General features: G+C 40.4%; 1 protein-coding gene across 1 annotated transcript in view; it reads left to right on the top strand.

Annotated features, from left to right (window-relative positions):
* LAMB4 (laminin subunit beta 4) overlaps positions 1 to 13,263 on the top strand; it is a 106,375-nt gene that overhangs the window by 56,057 nt on the left and 37,055 nt on the right. The window contains exons 15-19 of the mRNA XM_058297165.1: positions 3,219 to 3,404; positions 4,716 to 4,825; positions 5,634 to 5,754; positions 11,697 to 11,874; positions 13,061 to 13,204. Coding sequence (XP_058153148.1) covers positions 3,219 to 3,404; positions 4,716 to 4,825; positions 5,634 to 5,754; positions 11,697 to 11,874; positions 13,061 to 13,204 — 739 coding nt within the window. The remainder of the gene's footprint in view (positions 1 to 3,218; positions 3,405 to 4,715; positions 4,826 to 5,633; positions 5,755 to 11,696; positions 11,875 to 13,060; positions 13,205 to 13,263) is intronic.

The raw sequence follows: 13,263 nt of genomic DNA, 5'->3' as shown, positions 1-13,263 counted from the left end.
GAGAGAGAACTTTCAGCATCCCTGCTTACTCACGGTAGACATGACATGCTTACCTTGTGCTCACTTTCATTCTCAGTGAAATCACCATGTAGTAGGTTCACCAGAATTGTGTTCATGAGGTGAACTCTGGTGCTGGCTTGCCACATCCTCGGGGTTCCTTGGCTTGCATCTCTGTCCCCAGGCAGGTGGCAATTGCTCTCTTCTCGTGTCTGCTCTTCTCATCCACTGACATCCAGCTTCTGGGGCCGTCTCTGATTCAACTATGCCCAAATTTCTCCCTCTTATAAAGGACTCCAGAAAAGTGGATTAAGGTCACCCCGATTCAGTTGGGCCACACCTTAACTAAAAGTAACATCTTCAAAAGGCCCCATGTATAAGTGGGTTCACACACAGGAATGTGGATTAAGATTAAGAACATGTCTTTTTTCTTTGGGGTACACAATTCAATGTACCACATGGGGTATCATACATACTGTACAAAAATGGGGCTTCAAGGAATAGCAGACACACGTATTGTGTGTACATACCTCTTTTGCTTGTGGGCATGCCCCATTTTCCCATCAAACTTTACTTCCAAAACAAGGTTGAAGATAAAATTATTTAAATATCAAGATGGTGATAGCAGGACATTAAACCAAGCATGGTGCCCTTGTAAGCATGGGGCTCTGAGCAGCTACACAAGCTGCATGACCATGAAGCCAGTCCTGCCCACTTGCTTCTCACATTAAGTTCACTCCATGCAGACACAGCTTCTCCAGGTATCTGACTGGTCACAGTTTTTGGGGAAATTCGTGAAAGATTGGTGTGACAAACTACAGCCTCCAACGGCTGTGGTTGGTCCCAACACTCTAACTGGATGCTAGCTCTCTCCCTCCTCTCTGCCCACTCAGGATTCCCTTCGTCTTTCAATAGCCCACCTGCTGGTAGGATTGACTGGTAGGATGACACAGATCCTCATCTCTTGGGGATCTGACCTCCTGGTTTCCATGACCTTATCAGGCCATGTGCACAGGTGAACCCAGGGTGCCCGAGTAAATCACTCTGTGCCATACATATTCCTTATCTGCCCAGTTTATAGCAACAGCCCTACCAGTTATGGTAACTCCTTCCTTGCCTGCTGGTTTACTGGCATGGGGAGCCCAAGTGATCAAGCAGCAGCCATAGCTTTAAGGTTAGTGGACCTCTGCGTCCCTCTCCAGGAATAAAGAACTCTAGACACACAGAGCCTAAAATTGCTGAGACAGGAAGCGCAAGTTCCACTTGGTCACTGGGGCTGAAGGTGAGCATGGCTACTCCTACTTGGTTCCCAAGTCCATATATTCTATGTCTTTGAGACACACTGCCATAATAAAAAGACATTGGTTAAAAACAACATCCTAAAGAATAGTGCCCATTATGACAGCGTGTCATTTCTAAGCTGCTGAAACTGATGTTTCAGCTGCATCTTTAAGGGGCCCCATTCCACTCACATTAGCATCTTCTGGATGGTTTGGTTTGTGCAGGAGCAATAGATCCCAAAGTCACATGCCCGTTGCTGTACTTCTTTTGCTATAAAATGGGTCCCTTGTTTTGAGATGATGTGTGTCTCCCATATTCATGAATGAGATGCTCAGTGAGCCCTCGGAGAGTCGTGCTGACTAAGGTCACAGTGTCTGGTTAACACAGTGTGAGAACGCATAGCATTGCCTTGGACCAAGGGACCCATTTTACTATCCTTCAATATAGGAGATCAATGTAATATTCTGGAGACGATCCAGATGGTCCAGATTCTTCTGTGCTACATTGTGATAGAGAGTAGGAGAATTAACTTAGCCCTGGGGCAAGACTGTGAATGTACACTGTTGCCCATCCAGAGTGAATACAAATCACTTCTGTTCCTTCTTACTCATGGGTATGGAAATAAGTACATTTTCTGCATCAATAGCGGCATAATATGTACTGATATGCAATGATAAAGATACTCCACCCAGCACAACCATTGCCAGTGGGGCTACATCTTGGTGAAGTTTATAGTAATTCACTGTATCCATCCAAGTTCTGCAGGGACCAGATTGGTGAATTAAATGGATGTACGACAAGAAACACCACCCCTTCATCCTTTAAATCTTAGGAGTGACACTTTAAGGGTGACTCTGCTTTTTGTCTTTTATTTACTTTCTTGGCTTGGAGGATAAACATACTTAGCCTTTCATGCTATGAGACCTCTTACTCTACAAGTCCAGAAACCAATGCCAACTGCTAGGCAGATCTGTCCCAATCATACTTTTAGGAACTGATTGGGGAAGTGATCAGTTGGGGGGAGGTCTGTGAAGCCAGTGGACCCATTGTAAAAAGGACCTGGGCCAGAACTCCATTTATTACCTGACCCTCATATGCCCCTATTCTTACAGAGGGAAGAGAGGAGCCAGAAAGGCAATTTGGGTAGATCACAGAGCAACTTGAAGCCCAAGCTAAGTAACTTGTGTGTTCTATTTGGCAGCTGGGAAGAGTTTTAAATGCTTTGTTGGCAGGGATGTGTGATTTGTGTTGAACAGGGGAAAGAGTGGAAGGAATAGCCAGGAGACTTCAAGCAAAACAGGCAAAAAGTAGCAAGTCAAAGTTAGGGTGGAGGCAGTAGTGTGGAGAGGCAGATGCAAAAGCAATTAAAGAGGTTTTATCTCTAGAGTCCAGATGGCCCCAGCCTGACATCAACTTTAGAGACCGCAGGGACTAATCCATAGATTGTGCGTTAGGAGTTTGTGCTTGACATGTTCCAAGAAGAGAGAAGAGGAGCATTTCTCATGTTTGCATGGAAGAAGTATTTAATAAATAAATCCATGTGGATTTTCTTGTTGCCATGCACAATTACGCAAGATCTGTTATTTAGGCATGGGAATATTCTCTTACCCTCCATATTTTGGCCAGAACTCCACAGTCATATCTGAGAAAACCCAAGGTCATGAATGTGGAATTTTCTCAGTTCATTAGCAGGTGGGGTGCCCAAAATTAAAGTGACTTTCAGTGGCACTGCTTTTAAATCAATCGTTCTATACAGTGACACATGTTCCAAAACTGCAGTTTCAGCATATATCCTCAGCAGCATTCTAGACTGTATCCTGATTGGAATAATTCATCCAGGGCTCAGATGGGTTGTATACACATCAGAAAATACATTTTCTTCTTAACTCTTCCAGGCTATGGCTGTAGGAAAAGCCACTTATTTTCCTCTCCTATTTTAGGGTTTGCCAACTTTCGACCAGGCACCTGCTGTTCACGTTGTTTTCCGAGAGCCGATTCCTGGGAAACCTGTTACATGGACTGGACCTGGATTTGCCAGAGTTCTCCCCGGGGCAGGCTTGAGATTTGCCGTCAACAATATTCCTTTTCCCATGGACTTTGCTATCACCATTCGCTATGAAATTCAGGTATCTTTAAACTCCAACTTACTCAGTGGTAAAAGGCAGTCAGAATGACATTCTTCAGCTGTTTCCATTTTAGCCTTGCTAGGTAGGTTGATCATAAAACAATGTGCAAAAGTAGAACATCTGGAGAGCATTAAAAACCAAAGGGGTCACTAAAGATATTGAAGCAACACAGTGAGCCATACGCACACGTGGTTTATCCAAGGAGGGAAGCTAAAATTGGAGTCATATGTTTAAGTTACTAGGCTAAAGGAAGTGGCAAATGAATAAGAACTGTAGAAGAACAATAAAAAACTAAAATAACACAAATCCTGGCCTCCTGGGAGTTTATTTTAAAAATTTAATGAAGTAACACATGTGCAAAGATTTCAACTCCTAGGGTATGCATAAGAGGCATTTATTGTGTTAGAAGTATTTATATGCATTTGGATTTTATCCTACAACAGGAGAGAGACTGAGAGCTAACTGCTCCTTCGGCCTCCACTTTTGAGAAATAGCTAAGACAGAATAAAAACCAAATACTTGAAAAGTCGAAAAATACTTGATCTGTGGCACTGGTTCTTAACCTTTGTTTTTTTTCACTCACCCTTTTGATAATTGGAAACACCATGGACCATCTTCCCTGAAAAATATTTTCTATGACTGGGGCTGGTCTCAGAGCCCTCAACGTCCCTGTAAGGACCAAATTTTGTAGGTCACATGATTAGAACTGCAGGTCCACTTTGAAACTTTTAATATGGAATAGTCTTCAGTTTCTCAATTACAAATGGAAGCCAAAGGTCTTCAGTGAATTTTGACCTTCGAATGTGATAATAAAGTCATTAAAAAAGAAAAACATATATTTATTTGTAGAGAAAACACATCTCTGACAGTTTAAGAGCTTTTCCCAAATTGTAAGGCTTCTAGAAATTAGGTAATTAGTGTGTATGTGTGTGTGTATATAAACACACATATCTCCTTTTGTGGAGGATTCCAAATTGTCAGTTTTTGTTCTGTGAACCCATGACACAATGAATTAGCAAAATCTTTCAGAGACAGGGATTATAGGTTAGACCTGCCAGTAGTGCCAGGGTTTTCCCAGGCCCACAAACTATAGCTATTAGCCAGAAGCAATATTCTTTCATCCTGGATCACAATTCTGGCACCATAGAGTTGGATTTGAGTGACACTCTAAGACTTCTTTCAGGTCCAAAATTCTACTTTCCAAATGAGTTTATGTACATTCAGTTCCACATACTATCCCTTGTGTATACGTGTGTAGTGTCAAGCTCTTGCATGCTCACGGTGACATGTTCTTATTTCTTGTCTGTCTAGTCAACAGCTGACTGGGCTGTCCAGGTCGTGGTTAACCCCCATGGAGTGAGCAGGCACTGCACACCCACCACCCTCAAGCCTCTGTCTTTTGCCTTACCAGCAGCTGCCAGGTATGCCCGGGAACTTTCCCCACACTTTGAAGGTTTCTCAGAATTTTATTCTGATATCAATAATTTGTGCCTGGGAGCTAAGTGGGAGAAGGAGGGTTATTGAAAGGGCCTATAAAATGTATTGAGTTCTTACTGTGTGCTAGCCCATGCTTTACATTTAATATCACATTTATTCTTCTTAACAACTCTATAAGGTAGCTATTATCTTCCTCTGCTGAGAAGGGAGCACCTGAGAACATTTAAATAACTTGCCCAAGTCTTAGAACTAGTGTATAGCAGAGAGGATTGCAACCCAGATTTCCTGACTCTAAATCGTGACTGTTCCTTTTGCTTCCCCCAGATGGCCTTGAAATGTGAGAAAGTGAAATGCTACGTGAAAAATAAGGGTAAAATATTCAGCTTGAGTTCTCTCAAGCAGATGAGAATCTGTGAGGTAAAAAGCTACTACTTTTAAGGCCACCAATTTGCCTCATCAATGATTCATAGCAAAATAAAAGCGAGCCTGTTGATATTAGTCTGGCAGATAGGATGAAGGACAGCGGTCCCATCCTTTCCCCAGAGTTGTTGTGACAACCTACAGCCAATAGTTTCTAAGGCTTTCCTATTTGGTGCAATCTTATGGAAAAGCCTCAGCGAATCTGAGTGAGTTGGCTATCCAGCCAACCCACCTGTGCTGATCTAGAGCTGGCCCCAGCCTGACACTGGAACCCTCCTCAGCACACAGGTGAACTCGATCACATGCAAGTGCCACTTAGGTTATATAACTATGCTTCTGTCACTGAATTTTCATTTTTTTCTCTTAATATAGAATTGTACTGCTTCCCACACCCATCTGTTTAGAACCAGACGTACAGTATTCCATAGATGTCTATTTTTCTCAGTCTTTGGAAGGAGAGTTCCCTGCTCACTCACCTATCCTGGTTGATTCTGTAAGTAGCTTTGTGGATACTTCCTTCTAAAATGAGCTTCTCTAGAGTTCTACTTGTAAGACTCTGGTCTACTTGAAAAGTAGAATGTATTTGCTTAATTATAAAATGAGCCTTGTGTCTCATTATAAAAGTCACCTAATAACAACTGCAAATCTATATAACACTATGTGCCAGAAAGGGTTTGAAGTGTTTTACACAAATATCAATTAATCTTTGCAACAGCCTTCTGAGGTTGGTACTATCATTATGCCCAGATGACAGAACTGAGCCCTAGGGCCAAAGATTTAGTGCACAAGTAGTAAGGAATCAGAGCAAGATTGCCTGGTTGTAGAGTCTTCGCTGTGTCACTACAGCTTACTGGCTTTACAGAAAGTTTGGGGAAGAAATCCCATCTAATTATTCTTATTTTGTAAATTACCATTTTATACACACTCTGCTTTTTTTTTTTAAGATTTATTTTTATTTATTTCTCTCCCCAGTTGTCTGCTCTCTGTGTCCATTTGCTCTATGTTCTTCTGTGTCCGCTTATATTCTTGTCAGTGGCACTGGCAATCTGTATCTCTTTGTTGTTGCATCATCTCTATATATTAAATATATATATCCATTTAAATATATATATATATAATCCATTTGTTCAGTTTGCAAGCAATCATTCTTTTACATATAACTAAGGGAAACCCTGGGTAAAAATTAAGAGAGCAACCTGATATTGGCACACCAGCAGAACCCTCAGAAGAGGCCCTAGATCCCTGTTTTAGGTCAGATTGTCTAGAAGCAGAAGCTGAGACAAGGACTCTGGTGCACATGCTTTTTTGAGGGCATGCTCTGGGGAGAAGAGGAGTGAGGGAAATAGGATAGGACAGGGGAAGGAACCAAGCAAAGATGTGGTCTCTACAGAACTGTAGTTTCACACACAGAGTTGGTCTGCCTTGAGGCAAAAGGGTGGGCTGGTGTGCTCTCAAGTCATTGGTTGCAAACTCATCACCTCCTACCCCTTGGAGAAATAAATCTTGGACAAGGCGATTGAGAGTAGTTTTCTGGAGAAGGGACAGCTATGAGTCTCTAGCAGCCAATGTTCATGGCAGCAAGGGGGTGAGTACACCAGCTTGCCAAAGAGTATCTGGGCAGGGCCCCAACAGTGTCCCCTGTTGTCCCTGACCAAGGATGTCCAGTAGAGAAAGTCATAAGATATGTATTAATACAGACTTAAGTGGGTAATTCTACATCACCAAATTTGCTACTCTGGGAAGATACTTGACTGCTTAGGACATGCCCCTTTCAAACTTCATTCTTCTCTTTAGCCCAGATTAACCTTTGCATCAAAAATCAAGATGCATCACCAAAAAGACCAGATGAAACCTATGTTCAATTCTGGATGCACCTTCTGCACAAATGCCTCTTTATTTGACAAGCATGTTTTAAATTTGTTTTCAATTGCCCTTATTTATGATATGTGCTTCCATCAAAATATTTAGTCTCAAAAGTATATTAAGCATTTTAGAATATAAAACTGCCATTCTCCTTTTAAACTGTGGAAAGGCTCACACTCTCCTGGGATCCTTGTCATCTGGTTCAGCTGCTCTATTCTAGGAACAGCCAACTCTCAACCAGCTTAGACCAAGAGCTGTAAGTAATTGTCACTGGTTGGCTGCCCTCATCCCCAGCCCTGTCCTATCTGGCTTTCTTCTGCACCTCCTCCCCCTTGGCTTGTGTTTGGTGAATGCAGATTTAAGTCAGTATCAGCTTATAGATACAATGGTAGAGATGTATATATACTTCTCTATATATACATTTTTACTAAGCACTTACTGTAAATTAGACACTGTGGAAGGGACAGGTGTAAACAAGACAAACATCATTCCAGCCAGCCTAGGGCTAATTTTTATTGCAGAAAATTCAACAGGCAATGACAGTATGATGGGAGGTACCAGGAGATACAGGCAGGCACTGGTCTGAAAGGCATAGTATGGCTCAAGCAGCAATTATCAACTTCATCTGCTCCAACCTCCTCTCTCAATTACAAATATTTTGTAACAACCTCTACTATCTTAAAATGAAATTCATAGGTATTCTAGCTTATCTGCTTAGATAACTTCCAAATAATCTCTGTGTCATGCACTAATATTATTACACAGAAATTAAAATAAGTTATAAAGAAATAATATGCTCTAAGTTAAACCATGGTCAAAAAACAAAGAAATTATATGTACTTCAATATGGATCTGCACACAGAAGACATATGAAGTAGGGAGATGCTCATACACTTAGAATCACTATGTAGCAGACAGCTACAAGGGCAGCCTAAAACAGTTGTGTTGGTGACTTAAGTATCTTGAACAGCATTGTCATTGGTAGTAGAATTCTCTGAAATGATAAACATATCTTGATAAAGTTCAAAACAAAATATAGTCTTCCCTTGGTTTGCATGGTAATTGCATCCCTGAAAATTTCAGTTCATATAAAAACTGTGCAAAAAAAAAACACACCACCCATTTAATTTTACACATTTAAAAAGCATAGAATTAGACTCTCAGCTCAGATAATTACAAACAGGGTTTTCTCCTTCCTGACTGTTCTGTGGAACAAAAAGCTATTGGGAACAATTGGATGATTTTCCATTTTGTGAGGATGCCCTGAGCATCCCACAATGTCTAGCATTTCTGAACCCCACCCACTCTATTTCAGTAATGCTTCCACCCAATTACTGTGATAACCAAAACTACTCCTGGGAATTTCCAAATGCTCCCATATTGAGAACCAGTAGGTGGAGGCGGTGGGGGTGAACATAGGAATAGCAGAATTAAAAGAGATAAAGCTTTAATTGTATCCCAAAGCAATGAGAGGCCATTGAAAAGTTTTAAGGAGAGAGTTCTCTGAACAAACTGTATCTAAAAGGGACCATAGTATAGAAAATTGATTGGGGGCTGCAGGTATAGAAGCTGGGACATCTCGTGGGCTGCCACTCAGATACTCTAGGTGGCCTGAATTAGGGACATGGCAGGGGAATGAGCCACAACAAATGCATGCTAAATGCATTTTAGAGGTAAAATTGGCAAGGCTTGTGATTGATTTGATGAGTGTGGAGTGTGGGGTAGGTGGGGAGTTATGATGATGGAGAGAGAGGAATCAAATAGGATCAGTTTCCTGTACTTAGCATCTTGGTGGGTGGTGGCATTATTTACTGAGAAAAGACACAGAAAGGAAAGCAAGTGCCAGATGTGTTTGGTTTGTGGTGCCAGTGGGACAACAGTGGGCAATTAGATCTGTGTAGATTTGGAGTTCATGACTGAGATCTGAGCAGAACTAAATTCAGATGTCAGCAACCTATGGATGGTACCCAAAACTCAGCATTGTGTTGATCACCTAGGAAGTAGCCATGGAGTAAAACAGAGCCCATGAGAGAACTCTGAGGAACCCCAATATTTAGGGATGGCAGGGGGAAGAAATAGTGAAAGAGAATTGCATCAGCTTGAAGAGTGAATGGGAAAGCAGGCCATGGGGAAGAGCAATAAAAGAACTTTTTAAAAAATATATTTTTAATTGAAGTATATCATTCATACATGGACATACATAAACAGTAAGTATATATTAAAAGTTGTGAACTAATGAAATAAACAGGCATAACATCATACAGGGGTCCCATTCATCACCCCTCCACCAACACTTTGCATTATTATGACACATTTGTTATAAACTATGCAAGAGCATCATCAAAATGTTACTACAAACTATAGTTCTATTACATTTGGTTTATTTTCCCCCCAACTCACCCATTTTTTAAAATACATTTTTTATTGAAATATATCATTCACACATGAGCATACATAAACAATAAGTATATCGTAAAGATTGTGAATTTACAAAATAAACATACATAACATCATACAGAGGTCTCATACATCACCCCTCCACCACCACTTTGCACTGTTGTGAAACGTTTTTACAAACTATGTAAGAGCATCATCAAATCATTTCTACTAACCATACTCCCTATCTTACATTTGGTGTATTTTTTCCCCCACCTCACCCTATTTTTTAAAAAATATATTTTTATCACAGAGGTTGTGAACTTGCAAAACAATCATACACATGTGTAGAATTCCCATGTAACACCCCTTCACCAATGAACCACACCATGGTGGAACATTTGTTACAGATTATAAGATAATATCATCAGACTAATAACACCAACTTTGGTCTATAGTATACATTTGGCACACTCTTTCCATATCACCCATTATCAACACAGTCTTTGGCATTGATGCAAGAATATTACAATATTGCTGTTAATCACAGTCAATAGGTCACACCAAGTGTATTTTTCCCATTCTTCTCATTCCCACCACCCTGCAGTAGTGACATACATCCACTGTAGCTCACAGAAGGACACTCTTGCATCTATCTGTACCATCAACCACAATTCTAATCTACCTCTGGGTTCACTGTGTTATTCAGTCCCTAGATTATTCTCTGGCTTAAGGAAAAAACTTTTTTCAAAAAGTTTTGGTGTCAAGGAGACAAAGGGCAAAGATGGGGACAGTGGCATGAGGAATATATGAGATCAAAAGGGGAGATTCTGCAAGATGGGAGAAGCTTAAGCATGTTTAAATGCCAGTCGAGAGGAAGAGTTTGAAGAAAGCAAGCATGGTCCACAGAAAAGATTCCTGAAGGGAGGGGGCAGTGGGATGCCTCTGGCACTGTAATACGTCTTTCTTACTAAGTGCCTAGCGTAGGACAGGTGGCCATCCCTGGGAGCCTGGAGTTTCAGAGGAGGTCCACCACTTTGGGTCTATTTTCTCCGCAAAGTATGAGGAATAAGAGGCAGCTGCACAAATGAGAGTGCAGGGAGAATGAGGTTAGAAGCTCAGAAGCAGGAGACACTTTGAAATAGACATCCAGGGTTGATATTCTGCCAGTTGGCTGTGTCCGAGGACAATCAGGGAAGGACTGGAGACCATTAACATAATGGACCCGGGAAACTAGTTCTATAGGGAGAAAACAAGAACAAAACGAAGACCAGAGGAGATCTATCTGTGCCATGTACAGACTTCTAATTTTTGCTGAATTAAAGCTATTTTTCAATGCTATTTTTTCCACTAGTGTTCCAAATGACCAACTTGGTGTAATCAATATGCTCATCGTATACTCCCCACTATAAAATCCAATTCATTAATAAACATTTTAACTAGTATTTTAATACATCAGAGCTTAGATAAGGTCTTCTCAAGAAATATAACTGAATAGCTTTTCTGCACATAGATATTAAACTACAGATGATTCCTATTTGAGAATAAACTTATAATGAGGTATTTGTCCCCATATAGCTTTATGGTCTAAGCTGGCAAATCCCAAAATATATCTGTGAAGTGTTAGTTTTATGGGTTATTTGTAACTATTATTTGGATATAGGACCAAGTGATTAAATTAAGTGTGGGAATACTGGGTTTAAAAAGTATCTTTCCTGCGGGAGTTATCAGAACCTTTAATATGTTCATCTATATTGGGAATATCCAAGATGCAGATGTAAGGTGTCATTTGATATAGAGCACCACTGTTCATGTATACTTGAAAAGGTCAAAAAATTTTAAAGAGGATTTTGTGAAATTAGAATTCGACAGTAACACTTTGGGATGCATTATCAAAGCCATAATTCCTTAATTTATCACACGTAACCTAGTTAAGTCTTTCAAGTCTGAGACAAATTCATTAGAAAGTTTAAAATATAACAATGATTATATATTTTCTACAGTTAATCAATAAATGTAAACATTTAAAGATTTCCTAAATAAATTTAAAGTCTTAAAATCTGCAGTCCTAAGCAATTTAAAGAATTGAATTGAGTCATTTTGAACCATTATTCTCATAGGTCATAAAGATTTCTTCTTTTACTACTAAAACCTTGAACTACTGAGTTAAGTCTTCTTTTCTCATTATTTCAAAAGCTTGGTCTTATTCCACAAATCAACTCTCTGGAGAATTTCTGCAGCAAGCAGGACCTAGATGAGTATCAGCTGTACAACTGTGTTGCGCTTGCCTCTGAAATGGGACCTCAAGTTCTCCCTGACGCATGTGAAAGACTTATAGTCAGCGTGTCTGCCTTGCTCCACAATGGGGCAGTGGGTGAGTATCCATTTAACAGATTCTACTGAAGCCCTCCTTTCTGTATAAATGCCTTTTGGAATGTGAGTGAATTGATTTAATTTGTTTTAGCAGCCATTCCAAAGAACTGATTTAATTATCAATCACATGGTGATTAGATACATAGAGCCATCTATTGGTGTGTGGTGGAAACATAATGCACAATAAGTATATGGAAGAGGAGCCCCCAGTAGCCCTGGAATGCTAGGTTGCTGGAACAATGGTCCTAAAAATTTTATTTAGAATCCTAGAATTTTAGAGCTGGACTGAAGTCTAAACTATTTCCTTCATCCCCAAATTTTCATTTAATAAATGATAGTATGAGGGGCCAAAAAAGTTATGTAATTTTGCCCATGCCACTTAGCTATAAAGCAAGGTTTCTCAATCTCAGCGCTATTGAGATTTGGGGTTAGAAAATTCTTTGTAATGGGATGCTGTTTTTGTAGAAGGTTTAACATCCATGCCCTCTACCCAACTGATACCAGTAACACCCTCCCTAACACCCCCACCCCGAGTTGTGACAACCAAAAATGTTTCTAAACTTTGTCAAATGTCCCTGGAGGGGGAACATCACACACATACATGCACACACACCACCATTTTGAGAACCACTATTATAAAGCAACAGCTAAAATGGGAACCTGGGCTTCCTTCATGAAGTAAATGCTTTTTCCATTTATTAATAATACAGGGTTATGGATTCAGGGTGCCCAGAATCTCAGGAAAAATGGAATACAGAAAATAAAAAACTAGTAGGTACACCCCAGCATGGCAGGCTCCAACGTACAATGTCAGGAATTGAAGTAATGGTACTACCAGTAAAAATAACATCAAAACAATTATTTTTTAAAATTAAGCCTTTCGTTAATTTTTTAAAATAGCGTATATTGTGCACTTCCTATATACCAAACACTGTTCTAAGTACTTCACAGGCATTATTCTATTCAATCTTTACAATGTCCTATGAAGCAGTCCCTATTATTACATATTAATAATAATGAAATGTAATGTTACATTTAATATGCATTAAGGGTTAGTGAGGTGCCAAATGAAAGAGAGGTGAACGAGAGGTGAACTAGAGCTACGATGGGGATGAGGGTGCTTTGGTCATCTGTGTAAATCTTGCCCATTTCCTTCAGCTCTGACTGCCTTCCTTCATTCCCTGCAGCCTGCCAGTGTCACCCACAGGGCTCAGTCGGTTCCAGCTGCAGTCGGCTTGGAGGGCAGTGCCAGTGTAGACCTGGCGTGGCTGGGCGCTGCTGTGACAGGTGCTCAGCGGGAAGCTATGGTTTGGGGCAGCAAGGTTGTCACGGTACGTAGCAAAACACAAGGTTGTTCACAACCTCGGAGTTTTAAGTCAGGCAACATGGT

The sequence above is a fragment of the Dasypus novemcinctus genome, chromosome 5, assembly GCF_030445035.2.
Source record: "Dasypus novemcinctus isolate mDasNov1 chromosome 5, mDasNov1.1.hap2, whole genome shotgun sequence".
NCBI lineage: Eukaryota > Metazoa > Chordata > Mammalia > Cingulata > Dasypodidae > Dasypus > Dasypus novemcinctus.
Note: the sequence above shows the minus strand (reverse complement) of the source record. Positions and strands in the feature narration are given on the sequence as shown.